Source organism: Engraulis encrasicolus, chromosome 20 (genome assembly GCF_034702125.1).
Source record: "Engraulis encrasicolus isolate BLACKSEA-1 chromosome 20, IST_EnEncr_1.0, whole genome shotgun sequence".
Lineage (NCBI taxonomy): Eukaryota > Metazoa > Chordata > Actinopteri > Clupeiformes > Engraulidae > Engraulis > Engraulis encrasicolus.
The window spans coordinates 30420593-30443431 of NC_085876.1; the positions used below are offsets into that span (position 1 = coordinate 30420593).

Sequence of the window (22839 nt, forward strand, 5' to 3'; positions counted from 1 at the left end):
CTGATTTCCGATACCCGATATTTGGGGCCGATATGGGTTTTTTAAAAAAAGGCTAAAACTTGACAAATATTCCAGGTCTCAAGTTAAAAATAAACATTCCTTTAACATGATCAAATTGAGGTATTTAAACACCCACTCTAACAATCAAGTAATGTCTAACAATCAAGTAATAAAAAATGAAGTGTCTTGGTGCTTTAAAAAAAACCCTGAATGACATAAAATAATAAATATTGCGTATCAGCCAAAACCACACGCGTATCGGCCTATACGATACACTTAAAATATGCAAATATATATCGCAAATATATATCGGTCTATCCTTACTAGGTTGTGCTGTATTATATGAAATATGATATGAACAGAAAATCATTATATTTAAAGACGACCCAGTCAAGGTGGTTGATGTTTGTTTCTCAAAGTGACTGCCTTGTAAAGTGCTGGGGGAAATGAGGCGCTATGGATATGGTTTTGTTTGCGGAGGTATTTCAAAGTAGAGATTGTGTTTGCACGCTCTACCACTGGGACAATATAATTGTCTCACCTAGAGAACCCACACAGTGATGATGAAGATGGTTCGCTTCTACAAACCCAGTTAATGCAGTTTTGTAGCCCATGCAGTGTGGCAAATCATATTCACAACAGCCTCTTAGCCTTTCTACAAGTTCATGAACCACTGAATAGGATTATAGACACATTATGTTAACGTTGGGGGGGAGAGCGCTTTACTCAGTTTTGCTTTGCGCTAATGGTTGGGAAGATTTTAACAGCAATTTGCTCATGAGACTGATTTAGTTGCCGTTCACGAACCTAGCCATTCCCTTCAGGCCCCGGCAGGTCTGTTGCTCCCTTGCGCTGTACTGCACTGCACTCATCATCTCCATAAATGCCTGATGTCTCTGCCAGCTAATCATCTGTCTGAGTCAGACAATATAATAAGGAGCAGACCTTATGGCTAGCGTCTACTCTGGCGCACGGCACGCACACATGCACGCAGATGCAGATCACATTTAATAAGGGCTCCATGATCACTTCTGTGAATGCTTGGAGAGCGGCTGGCCTCTGTGCGAGCAAACCTCTGAACCAAGTTCTCTGGAGAATTTGTTTTGGGTTTTTTTTCCGCCCACATAGACTGTATTGCAAATGCAAAGCCCATTGTTGATTTCTTTGCTTGTGGTCATAATCGGGCATTTGTTATTTTATGTGGAGTTGAAACTAAATGATTAAAAGATGCTAATAGGGCCTGCTAACTCCTGGACACCCTTGAAAACAAGACGATTCATCTCAAGGGGCTATCCTTAATAAAATTGAAATTGAAACTGTAACCCTTTTTAAAAAAACTCTTTTTTTTTTCTTTCCCTTCCCTCCATCCAGAGCCGGCAGCGAGTCCTGCGAAGGATAACTACAGGATGAACCGCTACAAGAACAAAGCCCTGAACCTGGAGGAGATGAGGCGCCGGCGCGAGGAAGAGGGCATACAGCTCAGGAAACAGAAGAGAGAGCTGCAGGTGAGACGCGCTCACTGACTGGTACCACCTTCTATTGACCTTTCACTACCCAGGGTGCCTTGCTCTGAGGAGGGCATTCAGCTCGGGGAGACCCAAGAGACGGCTGCAAGTGAAACTGAGGATGAGCCGGACCACTTGCTGACCTCCCACTACCCAGCAGGACCTGCTTTCTTCAGATCCTAACCCCTCTCTCTGTCTTTTGGTCTCAAACACAGAAAAGAGCTGCAGTTGAGCCTGGCTGATCTGTCCTCAGGTTGGGCACACCGAGGCTATGCTTTGCTCTCTTTAGGTCTTTGCCACTTTCTCTCTTGTTCTGTCTTCCACGAACCCTTGCTTAGGAAACAGCCGAGCTGTCAGTATGAGTGGGTGCCCTTTCTGTCGTTTCACTCACTTTGGGGGTGGGGGGGGGGGGGGGGGGTTCCTCTACACCAGTGTTTCCCAACCTTTTTTGTGTCGTGTACCCCCCGAGCCTTTTTGTTGTGCCACGAGTACCCCCTAACTTGTGTTTACATTACTTTTTCTATCCCAGTGTGACTATGCTCCATGCATTTGTTAAAATTAAAAATTTCCAAGTACCCCCTTCAGTGTGCTCGCGTACCCCTAGTGGTACACATACCCCTGGTTGGGAAACACTGCTCTACACTCTCTGCCTCCATTCTGCTCTCTTCAGGCCCTGACCTCTTTCTCTCTCGTTCGGGTCTGACACACTAACCCTAGCACAGAATATAGAGTGGAGTTGCTGGCTTCACTGGAAGTGGGAACTCTCTTTGACCTGTCTCCCACCAGGGGTCTTCTCCACGCTCCCTCAGGCTGAGTGCTTCTCTACTCCTGACTCTTTCTCTCTCTCTCTCTCTCTCTGTCTCTCCCTCCCTCCCTCCCTCCGCCACAGGGGAGTGCCAAGAGATCCCTCCCAATCTCTCCAGTCTTCAGAACTTTACCCGCACTATATTCTGTCCCCCGTCTCTCTCATTCTTTTTTCCACACGAAAGAAAAAAATCCCAACTGCCCATGATCCTAACTGAATGTAAGAAACCTCCTTCCGTAGTATCAAAACTCCTAAATGCACCCCTCTTACGGTCATACTTAGATCGTTTACAAAGGTATTACAGAACTGTAATTAGGCCCCATGAAACAGAAGGGAGGTGAGACTGTGTGATTGACTGGGCGCCCCTGGTGACCCTGCCTGGCTTACGCTTCTCTCTCTCCTTCTCTACACAACTTCATATTTCATACCTGAATGTAGTCTATAACACAGTGTTTTACAAACTAAACCCCTTGCAGGAGAACAAGGAACGTGGCAGCAGGTGGGTCTGACTGGGAGACGCTGCACCCCACCAACCCCAGTGCTCCCTTCCCACTCTCTTGTTCTGTGCTCAGGGCTCTTTCCTTATGCTCAGCTCCGCTCTGCTCTCCTCTGCACCTCATCTGGATTTGTGTCTAACCCCTTTAGATCTTAGCCCCAGTCTTATTCTTCCTCCCTACTTTGGCGCATGTGAGCGTCTTTCTTTCTCATTCCGTTTTACACACTAACCCGAGCTGAGGAGAGAAGAGGTAGCTGCCTCCGGATGGTTCTGGAACTGTATACAGCTCAGCGTTGCTCTGCTGCTCTACACAGGGGCCTCTCCCATGCTCCCTGTTCTGATGAAAAAGAAAAAGTGAAAGCTCACCTGGGAAGCTCCCAACTCCCATTGTCATTGTGACACAGCACTCCACAGCAAGTGTTCACTGCACACTGTACACAACGAAATTGCATTCATGCCTCACCCGTGCAAGGGGGCAGCCCCTTATGGTGCCCCAAGGGAGCAGTGCAGCGGGATGCTACCATGCTCAGGGTACCACAGTGTCACAGTCATGGAGAGGAGGATGGGGGAGGAGCGTTGGTTAATGACTCTCCCCACCAACCTGGCACGTTGGGAGTCGGACTGATGCTTACCCATGACTGCCCTATACCATTCCTCAGTTCTCCTTAGCCTTAAAGGGACACTGTGCAGAAAATGGTCAAAAAATGTACTGCAACTATGCTGCTTATTGAAATTGGGCTGCCTATTGCCAAATTTGATCTTTATATGAAAGTTTACTAAGTATTGAACAAATATTTTCTAGTATGGTCCAAGTCCAGTCATTTTTGCAGCTAAAAATGGCTATTTTTGGAAATTCAAAATGGAGGACCATGGAGAAGATCCCTCTTTTCATGTATGAAAAGTGCATTTTTTCCAGTCATAATGAATACTTAGAATTTGATGCTGGTGGTAAGTATTCATGAAAAAGGTAACATTAGTGAATGGGCAGCATGTATTCTGGAAATAAACAACTAAAAATCTCACACAGTGTCCCTTTAAATTTTATACTCCTCTCCCACACTCCTCTCCCATTTGTATCAGTTGGTTATAGTTCTGCACTCTACCCTGCCCATGCTTCTTTCCTATACTGCTTTTTCCCACCCTTTCACCCAGGCACACACTCTGTGGATCTCCAATTAGTGTAACCTGCTCCTAACCCTTCAGTACCCCTTAACCCATTGATGTCAAAAACACCTGCAACAAACGCCTGCTAAATGCCCAAGCCATTTTTTTGGAAAATGCCCTGCCAGCCTATAAAAACCTAAAACATGAAATACCGTATTGGCCTGAATATATTACCCTAGGAACCTGGAAGATTATTTGGTCAAACACGGCTACTATCTGTGACTCAGCAAGGCACACAAAGTGCAAGATAAGGAATGATCATGAATATCTAAAATGAACTTGTGTTTTGATTAAGCTGCCGCGAAATAGTTTATTTATTATTTTTTTGTGCCTTTTGTGTATGTATGTAAACTGAGATTTAGGTCCCTGAAACGGATACTTTTTAAACCGCAGAATTAAGTGCAGATTTCTTAAATACCCCGGCGGTCACAACTGTGATCCACATCGTGTGGGATCTTAATATTAATTACGTATGATGTCTATATTTTATTTTAATATTAATTCCATATGATGTCTTATTTTATCTTAATAATTACCTATGGTGTCTATTATTTTACCTTATTATATGGTGTGACGTCATCGGTCGAATGCTCCATTCATTTGAAATGGGCTCCCCAACGTTCGCACGTCTGATATTTGAGATAACGGACGGGTTGGTCTATATCAGACCGCTGTCAATGGCAACAAGACTTTTCACTGCTAAAGCGACTTTTCAACAAGACTCTAATCAGCCGCTGTGATAGACAACACCTGTTATCTAGGCTACCTGTTGCCTAGCGGTGTTCCACAACGGCACTGTTTTGTTTTGCGCAGCAACAATCTTTTGACATGAAAAATTATAATAAACTTAACATTAAATAAAGAAATGTCCCCGCCATGTGTGAATCATTTAAGTATATCCATATAATAAGCGGGTTAACGTTCGGCGAGTCAGTCGCTTTGTGGAATAGCAGCACTTCAGAGAGAACAAGAGCCCTCCGCTCCGCGTCGGTGTCTAAAGATTCTCTCTGTCGTGCTGCTATTCCACGGTAGCGACCTTCTCGCCGAACGTTAACCCTTACTTAATAATTACGCATGATGTCTATTATTTTACCTTAATATTAATTCCGTATGATGTCTATTGTTTGTGTTGTAGCTCTTCAAGAGGAGGAATGTGGAGCTCCTGAATGAGGAGGAGGCTGCGTTTGAGTCTCCCCTCATGGACCCCTTCTTCATGTCCGCATCCAACCCGGTAAAGAGCATCTCTATGTCTGTCTCCCTCTCTGACTGCTGCTGATGGGTTGTTTCTGTGTCTCTTCCTCACCCTCCACTCAGAGTGTAATGGCCTGGCTATCTCCCCAGGAGCAAGGTTTTACTCAGTTTCTAAAAATGATGGGGAAACGTGCATCAGTGATTCATTTTAAACGGTTTAGTATATAAAGGATGGCAAAGCCACATAGAGCCTTCTAAAAGCATCAGAGAAAATCCAATTTTCTACATTAACTGTAGTATTTTTTTATGCATGTTCCTGAATACTTAACACTGTTTAGCAAGGGTGCTACAGATGTGCTGTTATCGTCAATTCCAATCAGCAATTTGTCTTGGCATGTAGTCTCCCAGGGCCAGTCTGCCAACTGCCACAGATAAGGATTTAAGATCTGTAACAAATATGAAGTCAATATCTCTTCAATCGTGTTGGATTTTATGCTGTGGTGTCCCATTTCCTTTGTAGCACTCCAGGTGGCGTTCTGGTGGTATTCTGCTTTAAATCTGGGATAAAAGAGACTAATTGGGCCTCTGAGTTTTATGTTGGTACCTGTGAAAAAAAATCACATCCTGAATTCAGATACTTGAATATCCCAATCAAACCCAGAGAAAGCTGTGTATGAATTTTAATTTGGTCATCTGCACTTTCGAGATGTTGTGACACCAGCCTCTGAAGTGGTTGAAATGCTAGTTTTCAGGTCCTGCCTGCTCTGTGTGACAAAAAGGCATCTTTGAAGGCTTCCAGATTGTATGCATGCTGAATGAATGTTGTTTTTCAGCTGCAGCGCGCGCGTGCGCGCACACACACACACACACACTGTCTCAGGACATTTAATCGGCTATCGGCTTTAGACAGCTATCAGGATTTGTAGATTAATTGATTGAGGTGCCTCCAAGATGTCCCATGGCAGGTTAATCAGATATGCAAATAAGTTGCACTATGTAACAGTGTTGCCAAACATAGAGGAGAAGTGTTTCATCACCCTTTCATTAGGCTGAGGCACGTCCTGATTGGTCTATTGGTGTTAGAGGTTGGTGTTCTCATCAACCCTAGAGAGACTAAATCCTAATGAAGATCAGTGCGTTCGAAACATGTTGGCTTTTAGATCATGATCTAGCTAAATAAATAAAACGTTTAAATTCTCCTTCCTGTTCTATTTGGAGTTGAAGTTTGTTTATAATTGGCCAGGCATCGTTTTTTTTGATTGGACTGGCATCCTTCAGCCGAGAGCACCCGAACACAAGAATCTGCAACTTTTTGAGCAACCAACGTTTCGGTTCCTTCCTCATCGATTACAATTTGGAGTTGCCTGGATTGATAAATTCTTTAATATCACCTCTGTGTGTTCTTGTCTGCCCAGGATGGAGTCATTACGAGAGACATGGTGGAGATGCTTTTCTCCGAAGACCCCGAGCACCAGTTAGCTACGACACAGAAGTTTAGGAAACTCCTATCCAAAGGTAAAAAATACTACTCTCTCCTCTCCGGGGTCACATCTCGCGCACCCGTCACAGGGGATTCTGTGTGTCTTGCCTGTAATGATCTCGCATTTTTTATCTCTTGTGTACTATTATTATTATTATCATTAGTAATAATAATAATAATGATAATAATGATAATGATCATGATAATTATAATAATAATGATGATAAAACAAGGCACACATTTGAAGTGTTCAAGATTATGTTTCTATTTATTTGACATCAAGACACACAGAATCAAATCTTTCACCTTCACGAACAATGTCACCTCTTGATATGCGGCCTGGGCATGGGTAGAATGAGTAGACTTGAGTGTGTGACTGCGTGAGTGTGTGACTGCGTGAGTGTGTGACTGCGTGAGTGTGTGACTGCGTGAGTGTGTGACTGCGTGAGTGTGTGACTGCGTGAGTGTGTGACTGCGTGAGTGCGTGTGCGTGTGTGACTGCGTGTGTGCGTGAGTGTGTGACTGCGTGAGTGTGTGACTGCGTGAGTGTGTGACTGCGTGAGTGCGTGTGCGTGTGTGACTGCGTGTGTGCGTGTGTGACTGCGTGTGTGCGTGTGTGACTGCGACTGTGCGTGTGTGACTGCGACTGTGCGTGTGTGACTGCGACTGTGTGTGTGTGACTGTGTGTGACTGCGTGCGTGTGTGTGACTGCGACTGTGCGTGTGTGACTGTGCGAGGGACTGAGTGTGACTGTGTCGGTCGAGCGCATCTTCACGCCCTTGCACTGTGCATGTCGCCCCCACACAGAGCCCAACCCACCCATAGATGAAGTCATCAGCACCCCCGGGGTAGTCAATAGGTTTGTGGAGTTCCTCCATAACGCCAGCAATTGCAAATTACAGGTGAGCTTGCCTTCCCCCACAACCACAACCCACCCCCACCTCATCAACTCCCCAACCCACCTCCCTCACCTACAAATGTCCTGAAAGTAAACGTTTGCCCCTCAATGCCATGGCTGTCATTTCTGCCCCACGTGAAAAAAATCTCTCCAGTTAATAATTGTTCTGTGATATGACCATCTTTTCTTCAGCATTTGTGTGGGGGTAGAGTGTCGCCATGGTCATTGATGTGGTTTGCATTGTCTTTTATTGCTGAACACAGAACTTTCTTTACGTTTATGTAGCCGTTGCCGTTTTTGTATTCACATTATTGCACACCCTCTTGAGATAAAAGCCTTCAGAATGGGGCTTTTCTCTTTTTTTAAAATTATTTTGTTTTTATTTATCTTTCCTTCATTGTAGTTTGAGGCAGCTTGGGCACTCACCAACATTGCGTCGGGCACGTCCCATCAGACCAAGGTGGTGATCGAGGCGGGCGCGGTACCTGTCTTTATCGAGCTCCTCAACTCAGACTTTGAAGACGTCCAGGAACAGGTACATCAGGAATATCACTCTTATCTCCCCCTTTGCTTCCCAGGCACTCTCTTTGCTTTGGTCCCACAAGCTGGACTCTGAATTAACTTTTTTCATCACCAGACAAAATGGCTAGTAGATGTTAATCTTACAAGCCAGCCAAAATGGTTAGTATAGTGCAGGTGGATATGTCAGAAAAAAGAGGTTTAGGAACATTTCATATAGATTTTTCCAAATTGTGTTTTTTTATCAACTACAAACCCCATAGTCTTCAAATCCACCTGTTTCCATTTTTTCCCGAAGTGGAAACGCCCAAAATCCAAGATGGCGGATATGCAGTCAGATTCTAACACAATTGAATGTAATGGAAGGACACATGTCATATACATTTTTTGAATTGGTGTTTTTTAGCATCTCTTGGACCCCCTGAATACAAAACTACCTGATTCTATTTCCCCCCTTCATTTTAGAACCAAAATCCAAGATGGCTGACATAACATATAGCAAAAATGACATGTTTTGAGGTCTCTAAAGTCAGTGTTTTTTCCTTGTATTTTTAATATTCTTGATGTATACAGGACCGTTCAGTCAGTCATTACATGAACTTTTTCAAAAATCATTTAAAATTTATAAAAATTCAACATGACATCTAGAAAACGATTGCGCACCTCTCTAGTGTATATGGCCAGCTAATGTGTCTCATCCCAAATCTGAGCTGGCCCCTTTGATAATTTGTGTTTTATATTTCTAGGACCCCCTCTGAAAACAAAACAATCTGTTTCCAATTTTTAGAAGCAAAATCCAAGATGGCCAACATTGTAGCAAAATATGAACATTTGGTATTTTCAGGTTTATTAAGCTATTATGCTATTTTGTACGCCTATTGGTAATATTTTGATAGTCACATAACTGCCATTACATTAAATGTTTTGTCTCATAGGAAGAGCATCTGGAATTTGGGGTGCCACACTGTAAATCTTGTGCGCACATGTCGGCTAGCAATTGGCTAGTTGCAAAAAGTTGGCCTGTTGCCTCCAACTAAACTCTCTGATCAGAAAGTAAAAGAAAATCCTATTAATTAATTTCATAGAACAACTGTCCAAAAGAATGGACAAGAGGACCACCTTCATGAAATTCCCAACATTACAGAATAATGTGCAGCATCATTGAGGGAGCCAGTTTAATTTCATTTTTATGTAAATTATTTTCATAAAAGATTCACACTTGTGCCACTTATACGGTACCTCATGATGCCAAAGGTCTCACAAAGGTCAGTGTATGATAGTGTGGCCATTACTAGGATCATGGGTGTGCTCTCACTGTCAGGCCAATGAACCAGTCTCTTTGCTGCAGCTTTCAAAACTTTGCTGCAGCTACAGTATTATCTCTTTGCAGCAGCTGTCTGCTGTGGGAGCAGACTGGTTTTTAAAGGGATTTGGTGCACCTATGCACCATCTCCACTCATGAGCAATCAGCAGTCAGCGCACCTGCCAATCCTGCACCTGAAACACAGACAGACCAAGGAACCAGCAGGGAGGACAGCTAAGCCCCCTTGAGTCATGACATATGGTAGTACTTTGGGTTTTTGGTTCAAATAACAGAAGGCCTTGGTTCCAAGTCGTGTGAGCCCACTCTCCTCTTCTTCACAACACATGGCTTCAGAATTGGGATGACTTGCTGTGAGGCCAACATAGGCATGCCAACGGGATGAGCCACAACAGACCCGCAGAGACGTGATCTCAATGGATGCTACTGATGGGTGAAGCATAATATTAGACACCATGGATGATATAGGCTTAAGTAAGTTGGGAATTATATGAGGGAGGTTCAAAGCGTGTGAAGCACATGAGTGGGCTTACCGTAGGGAATACCATATCAGGGTATGACCCATCACTAGAGTGGAGGATGTCATGTGGCTCTCTGTCATGTCAGAGAGCCTAGTTCTGTGAGCAGAGTGCATGGCAAGATTGTTGGCATTGGAGGAATGCAACATCCCGGATAGAACATACGGTTTCACAGCCTTCAGATAAGCTGAGGCCGACCTTGAAGCAACTTTGTTGCCCTTTGCCTTGATATAGGCAGTCAATCCAGTGAATGTGCATATTACTGTAGAGGTAGCACTGCATAATAGGTAGGCCTACTGTACATGAAGTGACTCATAGCAATTGTTGGAACAATAATTTGGACCAGCATGGAATCCTCTGTGCTCGAATTCACAAATGAATGGCTTCAGAGTAGAGTAGAGTATCATTTATTGATTTATAGACCTGAAAACACCTTTAATGTTGATTTTGCCAAAACAAAATGTCTTCCATCTTGGATTTTGTAATGGGTTTAGTTTATGTAATGGCTGACTTCGCATTCATGTAACAAATATTACCAAAACAAGTCAACAATGGCTTTATAGACTTCAAAATATGAAATATGCCAATTTCGCCATAAATTATATCAGTCATCTTGGATTTTGCCACAAAAAATGAAGGAAAACATTGAAAATAAGTTGTTATTTATTCAATGTTGCCCTGGAATTATAAAAAAGTTCAATTGAACCTTAAAACAGCATTAATGGTGAAATTTCTACACACAATGGCAGCCATCTTGAATTTGCCACTAAATGTTCACGAAAAAAATGGAAACAGGTGGATTTGTATTCGGGGGGGTCCTAGAAGTAAAAAAAACACCAAATGGAAAAATCTATATGAAATGTTCCAAAACTTACATATGCACCTATACTAGAAGATGTTAATCTTACAAGCCAAACACTCACTAATGGGTCTAAGTGGCTAGTAAATTGGTATTTTCTACCAGCCAAACTGAAATTTCACCAGCATTGGCTGGTGTTAATTTAGAGCCCTGCCTACAAGGGCCACCGTAGTATCGGTTTACCTCTTGTTCCGCAAGACTTCAGATGTCTTGCTTCTCCTCCGCAAACCCCGGTAACAAGATACGGATGCCATGGGATCTAATTTATCCTCCCATGCTTTCAAAGGCTCTCTGCGTTCCCAAGCCATGGGCCCTAACCATCGTGATGTGATTACTAGCGTGTTTGTTGGTGCTGTAACGATACTGGGCTGCATTTCTCGAAACCATAGTTGCTAACTTTGTTAGCTACTTTGACATTTTCAATGCTATTTCCTATTGGCAACTACCCAAGTTGCTAACTGGCTAACAACTACGTTTTCGAGAAATGCACCCCTGCTTCCTGTTTTTCCCCTCTCTTCCTCATTTGCTCTCTTGCGATCCCCCTTTCTCGTGCACTTTGATTCTCTCCTCCCTATCCTCCAAAATCAAATCTGTCCATGCTCTCATTCATTCCTACCTCTTGTCTCCCTTTCCCTTTCTCTCTGTATCCACTCTCCTCCACGCTTACTTTCTGTTGTCCACCTGATCTTCCTATTATTTTTCTCTGTTTCTTTCACTCGCTCACGCGGTCTCTCGCTCACTCTCGCTCGCTTTCTCGCTCACTCTCGCTCGCTTTCTCGCTCACTCTCGCTCTTTTTCTCCCCCTCTCTCCCCAGGCGGTGTGGGCCTTGGGCAACATTGCAGGTGACAGTGCCATGTGCAGAGACTACGTGCTGAACTGCAACATCCTCCCGCCACTACTAACGTGAGTGCCTGCCTCCACAATCACATGCCCACACACACACACTCTCACCCAGAGGTGGACTTTCCATTAGGCAAACCTAGGCAATTGCCTAGGGCCCCAGATCAAATCTGACCTCCATAGGGGCCCCAACTGTCACACCAGTCGCAGTAAACTTACAAAAAAATACTATGTAAAGTAATCAAAGATATTGATGAGACTAAACAATACTATATCACCAAAAAAGAATTTCATGACTATAATAATGACTTTTGAGGACACAAGGTTATATTTCGCCTAGGGCCGCAAAATGGTTAGATCCGCCCCTGCTCTCACCTATCTCACTACTGCTGGGCCAGAACTGTGATCACAGGAACAGCACCACGGCCTGCTTTGGCAGGACACTAAATGTTAGACCAACAGGCTTTCATGTCACTAGCCTGGGTGTTATGACACCTACATGGTGTGCGTAAGCTTTGTCGGTCGGTTTGAGACTTTTGTGTGTGTAGGCATGCAGACGTGTGTTTTAGAGAGGGTGTTAAAATGTGCTTCTGTGTTGTTGTGTTCTGAAGTCTGCTGACCAAATCGACCCGGCTGACTATGACCAGGAACGCTGTGTGGGCCCTCTCCAACCTCTGCAGAGGCAAGAGCCCACCGCCCAACTTCGAAAAGGTAAATGGCGACTTTGAATTAACTTACAGAAGAAAAAAGGAAAGTATAACACACCAAAGTATTTGTTGAAGTGCTGGTAACTGATTTAGTTCAAAATGTAAATGAAGAAGGCCAGATGGCTGAAACTTCCCTTCATTGAATAAAACCATAGATTAGTACAGACTTCGGCATCTTCAATAACTTAATTGACTAACCAATTGCAAGGGTTTTTTTTGATAACCAAAAACTGTTAGCCTTGCTTTTGATGGACAATCTCACCCCAGAATGTAATTCTGTGCATTACTTAGAATAATGGGATTAGATTTGAAACGTTCACAAAAGTTTCGACAGCGAAAATGGCTGACAAAAAAAACTGCATATCATGGGTAGCTGCTTGTAGCCCCTGGGCAAAAAATGCAAAGCATGCATCTCCATTACCCTGAGAGCAACATGCAGAATGCTGCCTATGTACAAGCCATCTTCATTACAAGCTGCTTGTCCTACTGCCAAGTGCCCAAAACCACTACAAACTAGAGAACCCCCCCAGACAGCATAATCCTCCAGCCAAACCACTAACTCTCCCTAATCGGTCCATAAATGCCAGAAAAAACATCCTTTCCAGCGGCCTTGTTTTGTTTTGTTTGTGGTATGAGATTGACTCTTTTGGGATCGAGCCATCTAATTTCCTTACTTTTGTTGACTTTAATTTCCTTTGGGATTTATAAAGTATCTTTTGCTCTTGTAACAATTGTGCCTTCGTGCCCTTTTCAGTTATTTTGCTAACAGGCATTTTGATGCCTGTAAAAACATTCTGAAAAGAGTAACTGTAACTGCCAAGATTATCGTTTCAACGTTGAAACATTAGTCTTGGCACTTTCCCAATAAAACAGTGAATTATCCCCATCTGAAGATGCTCCGGTGACTTTCTTCTTTGCCTGCTTGGCATGGGACTCATTAGTTCGACGCCCTTTCGTTACTTACCGCTTACGTCATACGACCCTAAACCTAACCATAACCTTAACCTTAACCCTAAACCTAACCCTAACCCTAACCTTAACCCTAAACCTAACCCTAACCTTAAATCGCTTGTTTGAAATGTTTGATTACCATGTGAAGTACCGAGAGGGCGTCAAACTAGTGGGTCCCTGCTTGGCATGCACTCCTCTGGCCACCTGACTCTACTCTACCCTTTGCTGCCACCTGCAGGTGTGTCCGTGTCTGCCCGTGCTGTCGCGACTGCTCTTCAGCAGTGACATCGACCTGCTGGCGGACGCCTGCTGGGCCCTGTCCTACCTCTCGGACGGCCCCAACGAGAAGATCCAGGCGGTCATCGACTCCGGAGTCTGCAGGAGGCTAGTGGAGTTGCTCATGTGAGTAGTGGAATGAGCTGTGGTGGTGGTGTGTGTTTATTAAAGTTAATTGAAGTTAATAATAATAATGCCAATACTGCCCTACAAAGGCAAAGTGCAGTAACTATGCCAACATTGAATACAGAGAGAAAAACTCCTTCCAAGTCTTGGTATAAGGTTGGATATTGTTGTTGGTGCAAATATGACATGGCAATATCTCTAAATCGGGACACATTTTGACCTTGAGCCTTTGTCACAAGAGAAAGGAGGTGTAATGAAGAACGTTTTCAGTCAACTCACTTTTGACAATGTGTAGTAACTGCACTTTGCCTTTGTCGGGCAGAATGCCGAAGTAATGAAGTACTTAAAACTTAAGTAATGAAGTTAATGGGTGTAAAGACTAGGCACTATATGAGGTCCGTACTACCCATGTTTCTGTTTTGGGTTTGTCGAAAAGTGCAAGAGCGGACATTGCATGGCCTGAGACGGCCATAAAGAAAAATGGCGTTGTCCTCAATTGCCTCCAGCTTAAATTTATGGGGCAGACGAACAGCGATTTTGTCGGGACAGGGAGGCGAACAAATTCTCAGCCCTCAGGGGTCAGGGTTCATGTTATCAGTGATAAATCTGGTGGAACTCAGCTGTAGCAAGGATGGAGGCAGTGATTGAGGTGAAATTGTCACATTCAACAGATGTCCAGGAGTCCAGTTCAAACTAGTACCTCCCGTCCTTTTCTTTCGCCTGTGTACTCTTGCCTTGGTGTCGCTCTGCATTTGTGGAGAATAGAATTTGGTATCCCCGCTGTCCGCCTAGGCCAGGGGTTCCCAAACTTAACCATGACAAGGCCCCCCATATAACGGCAGATTCTAGCCAAGGCCCCCCTAAGTTGAGTTGTGACGCACTATTTTTCTGGGCACACCCTGTCACAACCATAGCCTACGTCTGTGTCAGTACCCTACTGCGATACATAGAATAACGATATTAGTAGTGGGTGTAATGCTCCGAGATGGAATAGATTATTATGATGATGTTTTTAACTAGTGGGAATATTGTTTAGATTTAGATTGTATTGTTTTTATTTTGGTGTTTTAATTATTCAAGTGTTTGTTTTGATTTTCAATACTTTTCCTGCCAACCTGCCACGGCCACCCCAGCCCCCACTTTTGACAACCACTGACCTAGGCAGAGCAACTTTTGGCGAGCTTTCCTCAAATAATGTGACCAATTGAACTTCTATCATCAGTGACGTACTGCCCCGCGTCACAAGGCCACACGCAAAAGGGAAGGACAGGAGGTGCTACGTTGAGTTGGGACACGTGGTCACTTGTATGCGTTTCCCTTTCCTATTGTCTCTGCAGGCACACGGACTACAAGGTGGCCTCGCCTGCACTAAGAGCTGTGGGGAACATCGTCACCGGTGATGACATTCAGACTCAGGTAAGAGGCAGTGGAAATGAAGAGCAGAGGCATAGGCTCTATCTCAAAGTCAAGGATCCTGGCCTTGCTAGGACGTGAAACGCCCAGTGATTCGATACTCTTTGGTGAACTCCGCGGAGTATCCAATCACTGGGCATTTCACGTCCTAGCAAGGCCAGGTCCTTGACCTTCAGATACAGCCATGGTGTAGAAGTGACACAGTCGGAACCTGTGCTCTTGTTTTTCAGTAAAAGTCTAATGGATGTAGTGTTAGAGTAGCATGTATCTCAAAACAAACTTGTGTATTAATTAACTATTTTGTATTTTCTTACTATATCAATTACTATTAATTCAATACTGCTTTGTGGCATTTAATCATGCTGATCATCACAATTTTTACACTCAAAAGCATCTCTGCAATCACAGTTCCATATGTGCATCATTGTTATATCCCCTCTCTCTCTCTCTCTCTCTCTCTCTCTCTCTCTCTCTCTCTCTCTCTCTCTCTCTCTCTCTCTCTCTCTCTCTCTCTCTCTCTCTCTCTCTCTCTCTCTCTCTCTCTCTCTCTCTCTCCCTCTCTCTCTCTCTCTCTCCATCTTTCTCTCTCCTTCTCTCTCTCTCCTCCTCCTTCTCTAGGTGGTGCTGAACTGCTCTGCGCTGCCCTGCCTGCTGCACCTGCTCAGCAGTGCCAAGGAGTCCATCAGGAAGGAGGCCTGCTGGACCATCTCCAACATCACCGCCGGCAACCGGGGCCAGATCCAGGTACACCACACCTCCTCTCGGATGAAAAACAATACATATGCATGAAGTGTCTCTCGCTCTTTCTTTCTTTCTTTCTTTCTTTCTTTCTTTCTTTCTCTCTCTCTTTCTCTCTCTCTCTCTCTCTCTCTCTCTCTCTCTCTCTCTCTCTCTCTCTCTCTCTCTCTCTCTCTCTCTCTCTCTCTCTCTCTCTCTCTCTCTCTCTCTCATATATTAGGTACTATAGTTCACGACTCCCCCTGGGATCTGTGCGTTCCTGTAGGTTGGTTAAATAGGCCACTCACTATGTGGTGGATGCATTCCACAGGAGTAGGCCATGCATTTAAGAGTAAATTAAATACTTGGGAAACCCTGCCTTAGGGAAAAAAAACACAATCTGCTGAATATGTTCCCTTGGCAAAGTAAAAAAAAAAGGTTCTGCAAAGTTAAAATAAGTTTTATTATGCACACACTTGGCCCGTAGGCTCTGCAAAGTTAAAATAAGTTTTGTTATGTACACACTTGGCCCGTACCGAGAACTGTTGTAATTTAGAGCACATGGAAGTTCTCTTCTCTTCTCTTCAGCCCCAACATGACCGACTTTAGGGGATTATGTGTTTGTAGAAAGGTCATGTTGCATAACAGACTTGCCTCAGGTGTGTGTGTGTGTGTAGCGTGTGTAGCGTGTGTGTGTGTAGCGCGTGTGTGTAGCGCGTGTGTGTAGCGCGTGTGTGTGTAGCGCGTGTGTGTGTAGCGCGTGTGTGTGTAGCGCTTGTGTGTGTAGCGCGCATGGCGTGTGTATGTGCGCGTAGCGTGTGTGTGTGTGTGTGGATGCAGCAGACAAGTATTTTATGTGTCTTTGTCCAAACCCACGTTTGCTCACTGTTGTCGCACTCTTTTTGCTCGTTCCCAGACCGTGATAGATGCAAACATCTTTCCGGTGCTCATTGACATCCTGCAGAAGGCTGAGTTCCGCACCAGGAAGGAGGCGGCCTGGGCCATCACCAACGCCACCTCGGGCGGAACAGCAGAACAGATCAGGTCAGTGCTGGTACATCCGCCACAGTCCAAAACCCAGTCTCGGACCTGTGATCTCACAGCTATGACAGTGGTTCCCAAACATTTTCTGTGGGGACCCCCTTTTGGACCCATGAATGTTTCGCAACCCCCGCCACCCAATCTTACCTGTTTGAGCTCCAATAGCTGGCAACTCTTTATAAAGGTACACCGCAAGGCATGCTAGGATGCACGTAGCCCAGAACTTGAAGAACTTGCTTGTTGGAAGTTTTTTTTTTTGTCTGGGCCAAGTGTAATAGGGAGTTGTGAGTATACCCCTGACTCTGCTACAAGAAAGAGAACTGAAGGTTGCTTGGTTGCACTCACTTGCATTATACAGAGTAATCATTCTCTGCAGGCGTTCTTAGATTTGTTGTGCCGACTTACAGGTCAATCACATGAGATATTTCAGCTTTGGTGTATAGTATAGTGTATGCAGGTCTGTCTTTCCTGTCTTGTTTTGTTTTCGTTTTGTTTTTGTTCTGTCTGTTGCTTTGTTATACCTGTCTGTGTCTCATGTGCCAGCGTCTGTACTGCAAACAAAATTGCCCCATGGGGACAATAAAGTACTACTACTACTATATTTCAATGGTATACAGGTAGTTTTTTAATCTAAGTTAGTTCCTTGACTTTAAATCGTCTGCATGGAAATGCCCTGAGAATGGCGACACATGGTTTGAATTCTCATCGAGTCTTGGCGTCATAAGCCAGTCAGAGACTCTATACGAGTGTTACATACCATCTCCTCTCCGCTGCGTTTGCTATTCATCCTGGGTCGTTCAAAAAAACACATGTTAGTTTAGCTACCCCCTACCTACCTTAAAAACAAGCTCCATTTGCAGCAGCATTTCTGTTGCCAATGAGATATGGGAGGAAGCGTGCGAGAGGGATTGATGACCATGCTCCAGTATCTAGTGCACTGCTTTTGCAGAGGTGTCAAGCCAGGATAGGGGGATGGGTTTGGGGCTAATCTTGGAGCTGGGGAGGACCGTGCGAGGCCCACTTGAAGGTATTGGGGAAGTGGACAAACTTAGTTTAAAGAAACTCCCGCACACTGACCATTTCGCTGTTCTTTCTTTAATAAACGACGTTTCGGTACTTGACCTTCATCAGGCAATCAGCCTGATGAAGGTCAAGTACCGAAACGTCATTCATTAAAAAAAGAACAGCGAAATGGTCAGTGTGCGGGAGTTTCTTTAAACTATTGCTGAGTGACCCATGCAGGGCTTGACACTGGCACCTGCCAACCGGCCAAATGCTGGTAAAACTTAGCTGTGGCTGGTAACAATTTCAGTGTCACTAGCCATTATTCTATAGTATGACATCAGAATAGCGTATATGCTGCACTTTGCCCCTTGTGTATCAATTGTTTGAACTAAGTTCAACAAAAACTCAGTCTCTACTTGTTTGTTTTATTTACACGATGCACTCATGCACTCCCACTTTCCACCCATGCACTCATCTTTTTGCTTTAAGCACCTCATCTTCTCAGGTTAGATGTACAGCGTCATGAAAAAAAAATCCAATTTATGGCTAGTAGAATAGCTGGATGGCTAGTGACTCGGGAAAACCACTAGCCACGGTGGCCGGCAAGCGAAAAAGTTAATGTCAAGCCCTGGACCCATGGTGCTATCTCCGACGCACCTGCCAGCTGAGGTGTGCGAAAAAAGCCGAAGTTCAACGAAGTGGACAAACTTAACCCCCCCCCCCCCCCCCCCCCGTTCGCTCTGTGGACACAAACTCGCTTACATAGACATACCCCATTCCACCCCACCAGATTGAGTTACTCCGTGACCCATCTTCTTCTGCGGAAATATTCGTATGTGTTGTGGAATGTCACCCGAGACACTGGCGGTGCTGCAACTCCATTATGCAAAACCGCACAGAGCTGCTTGCGTATTCGAAAACGGTGTGCTGTCACTCCCGCTACACTGTTCTGAAGGGAAGGCTTTGTGAAACTAAATGTTGCCCTCTGAAAGACATTTTCAAAGCCATTAAATGCAGTCACTCAATCTGCGGTTTGTTGTGTGGATGATGTGGCGTTTGTGACTGACCGTCTCACACTGCTCATTATATGGTGCTGCAGTCTGAATGTTTAAAGGTGCAGTAGTTTATTTCCAGAATTCATGCTGCCCATTCACAAACATTACCTTTTTCATGAATACTAACCACCACCATCAAATTCAAAGTAATTTATTATGCTTGGGAACACAAAAAGGTGGATCTTCTAGATTGCGAATTTCCAGAAATGGACGTTTTCAGCTGTAAAACGTTCTGCACTTCGCTCATACTAAAAAATATTAGTTTATTACTCAGTAAATATTCATGAAAAGATTCAATTTGTTCATAGGCAGCAGAGTTTCAATGAGCAGCATAGTTGCAATACCTACTCTGCACCATCCACTTGCCCACCATCCTACATTGTGCACCCTTAAAGGGGTGTTCTTGGGAGAAAACGATTAGTGCATTGAATCTTCCAGCCACAGATGTGATAAAGAAAAAAATGACGAGATGAGGTTCAGTAAATGGCCTTGCTGAACACAAAAGCATGAGTAAAAAAGTCTCCTTCTACCCATTTCCTTCAATTTCCTTGTCGATTTTTCTTAGTTACTTCTGTCTTCACTAGTTCCATCAGCTCTCCTACTGTTTATATATTGTTGAAACCATTTGTTTGCTTATTCCAGGGCCGGAAGATCTTTTGTAAACATATTGCAAACATCAGAATTAAGTTTTTTTTCCCCAAAATGTTTTCATTTTCTTGTCTCATACTCTCACACACCAAAAACTAATGCACTGCGCTGTTTCTGTCTGTCCCGTGGTGACTCTCTCAGGTACTTGGTGAACCTGGGCTGCATCAAGCCCTTGTGTGACCTGTTGACGGTGATGGACTCTAAGATCGTGCAGGTGGCCCTTAACGGCCTGGAGAACATCCTGAGGCTGGGGGAGCAGGAGGCCAAGCAGAGCGGCACTGGCATCAACCCTTACTGCGGACTCATCGAGGAGGCCTACGGTATGAACACACAGAGGCGCGCGCGTACAGACAGACAGACACGCACAAAACCTCCACTTGCCTATTCTTGTCAATGTTGCCAACTGCAAATATTGACTGATCCACATAGTCAACAAAATGTGTTTATTGTATTACTATAATATGGCTGAGTTACTTATGGCAACTGTAGACTGATCTTAACATTCATGAAATATTCCGTCCACACCCGTACTAGTCCTTACACCGGTGTTTTCTGAGGTTGTACTGAATTCATACGTCTCCTCTAACAGGGCTGGACAAGATCGAGTTCCTGCAGAGCCACGAGAACCAGGAGATCTACCAGAAGGCCTTCGACCTGATCGAGCACTACTTTGGAGTGGAGGAGGAGGACGCCAACCTGGCACCGCAGGCCGACGAGAACCAGCAGCAGTACCTCTTCGCCCAGCAGGAGGCCCCCATGGAGGGCTTCCAGCTATAACCCCACTCCCCTGGCCGGGCCCCGTGATCCACCCCACCCCACTCTCCCCCCTGGGCCCTGTGGTCCACCCCACCCCACTCTCCCTGGGCCCCGTGATCCACTCCCCCATCCCACCCCTTAAACCCTTGTCCCTAATGTCCCTTGACCCTCTAACCAACCAACCAACCAACCAGCCCTTTCCTCCTTCACCTCTGGTTCCAAACGTAGACATCCAGCTAAGTCCCATCCCCCATGTTGATTCTTATCGAAGCTGTGCTGAGCACAGAACAGTGCAAAAGTGCTGAGGGCAGAACTGCAATATGTTCCCCAGCACCCCCCTCCTTCCCATACTATCAGACACAGAAGAGAACAGCGGGATGGGGGGAGTGGAGTTGAACCTCCCCTTTCATTTCCTCTCCCCCTTCAAGGTTAAGTCAGAGACTTTGTGCAGAGGAAGAAAATCACTGCTGAAAATCTTTTATCCTTTTCGAGTTTTTATTTAAGATCTTTTAATTCATCTTCTTATTTAATTCAAGACCTCCCCCCCCCATGCAGTATCTTTTCAAAGCACATCCCACTTAGGTCAAGGTTCAGAATGGAGGCTTTTTCTCCAAAGGCCCTCTGTTCTGTTCTAAATGATGTCATACATACTTCCCTGTTGTCAATGATCAGTTTGAAATGGATGTATTCTCCCTTTTTTTTTAACTTTTAACCACAGTTTTCAAGCAATTGACTATTTCCCATTTTATTATTTCAATTCACCTGGAAAAAATGCTGCTTTTCATATAGATATAAAATTTCTGGTTTCAATCTGATCAGCAGGGTACACTTCAAAAAGCTCTCAACATTTCCCCAAGTCTTTATTTCCGTAAGTCGTTTTTGTTTATTTTGGGAGAGCTCATCATCATTTAATTGCAATTTAAGCTTTTGGCGCACAAGGAGGGCATAGAAATTAGTTGGAAATATTCTGTTGACAATTACTTTTCTCTCAAGTTGCTGGGCGATAGGTGTGTTCTGAATGACGCACGCAAGAAGAGAAGAGATGTTGAGAGTGGGAAGGCATTGTGAAAAAGAGGAAGACGAAGTTGAAGAGGTGAACAGTAGGAACGCTTAAATCAAGATGTCATCTAGATAAGTAGCTAATCAGAAATGGTAAAACTAGCGCTATGTTGTTTGTGGTGTGCAGTGTTCTAAATAATGATGCATTTGACATATGAAGTGAATTAGTTATTAATTGCAAGATTTAAAAAAAGAGGGAAAAACCAACGCAAATCTGAGGGCTAGGACTTTCCTCTATCTTTTGTTCAAGGTTATTTTGTTTGCTTATGATTTTTTTTTCCTTTTGGAAAGAGTTTAAAAAGGAAGTCGTGGTTGCACGGAATGGGAAGAGCGGGATTAGTAATTAGCTTTCACGTAGATGCATTTTTGACTCACCTACAGGGTTTCATTTGTGTGTTCATTCAAAGCCTAGTGTATATAATCTGGTGGAGGTATTGTAGTGTACAAGTTCTTGGCTCTGATCGCCCTCAGTTTGTGCATGTTAGGGTTTTGCATGGTGTTGTATTAATCTACCAACAGTCATGATGTGTCCCTTGCCAAATTTTTGGACTGGCAAACGTGGAGACGGTAAGCTTACAACTCCCAAAGTCCTTCTATGTTGTCTTTAGAAGTTTAGGAAAAGTTACCTTTTACCTCAAATTGTGTTTTGACTAGTAGATTTCTGAGAGTGCTGCTAATGCAGTGTTTTTTCCCCATTTTTGTTTGAACCCATAATATATTTCATTATGTGTAGACCTACTTTTTATGCTTCTATTCCTAAACTCTGGAGACAACTGGGATTTGACAAGGAACATGTTTTTATCATGACAAACCTAACAAAAGCAGAAATAATTGTGTAATATTTAAAAAAAAAAAAAAAAAAGCACACACCTCATACACACATGCAGGACAAGACCAGCATACACCGCATGCACTACACACAGATGATGAATACACAGTGGAGGAAAAACGGCTTCCATAACCTTAACTTTTTTCTGTGAACATCTTTTGCCTTTCAACACCTTCTAGTTTGGTCTCTACAAAATAGTTCCTGTTCCTGAGCATTTTTTTTTCCACTCTCAATTTCCACAATTTGCACTTTTTGGTTCGTGCACGTCACTGTAGTATACAGCTTTAAAAAAAAAAAGGCAAAAAAGAAGAAGAAAAATCGCATACTCTCACAAAGCGATGTTTTCGGTGGTCTTGCCGCTACAGAGGAGTTAGTTTCACAAGGCATGGATTAGAAGACAAGAGAAGGGAAAGTTAGCTTGCGTAGACATTGTTGACATTAGTCTTTGTTAGTTCCAGTCAAACTTTAAAAAAAAGAAAAGAAAAAAAATGAAATGCATCCCCCTTTGTTTACCTCTTTGAAAAACAAAAAAACAAAAGAGAGCGCAACTGTGACTTGTTTGTTGTAATTCATATTAACTTTGTATGGAAGCATTTTTTTCCTCTACCTCTATGCCACAAGGACTGGTGCTTAACTGAGTGTGGTGATTTTGGGTCTGG

At 44.0% G+C, this 22839-nt stretch overlaps 1 protein-coding gene across 1 annotated transcript in view; it reads left to right on the plus strand.

Annotated features, from left to right (window-relative positions):
- The window catches only part of kpna6 (karyopherin alpha 6 (importin alpha 7)), a 26152-nt gene extending 3637 nt beyond the window's left edge, over window positions 1-22515 (plus strand). The window contains exons 2-14 of the mRNA XM_063185764.1: window positions 1372-1505; window positions 5106-5201; window positions 6577-6676; window positions 7449-7543; window positions 7943-8074; window positions 11572-11660; window positions 12209-12308; window positions 13494-13657; window positions 14995-15073; window positions 15689-15814; window positions 16704-16831; window positions 19678-19856; window positions 20126-22515. Coding sequence (XP_063041834.1) covers window positions 1372-1505; window positions 5106-5201; window positions 6577-6676; window positions 7449-7543; window positions 7943-8074; window positions 11572-11660; window positions 12209-12308; window positions 13494-13657; window positions 14995-15073; window positions 15689-15814; window positions 16704-16831; window positions 19678-19856; window positions 20126-20313 — 1610 coding nt within the window. The 3' untranslated portion in view covers window positions 20314-22515. The remainder of the gene's footprint in view (window positions 1-1371; window positions 1506-5105; window positions 5202-6576; window positions 6677-7448; window positions 7544-7942; window positions 8075-11571; window positions 11661-12208; window positions 12309-13493; window positions 13658-14994; window positions 15074-15688; window positions 15815-16703; window positions 16832-19677; window positions 19857-20125) is intronic.
- The last annotated feature ends 324 nt before the right edge of the window (window positions 22516-22839 follow it).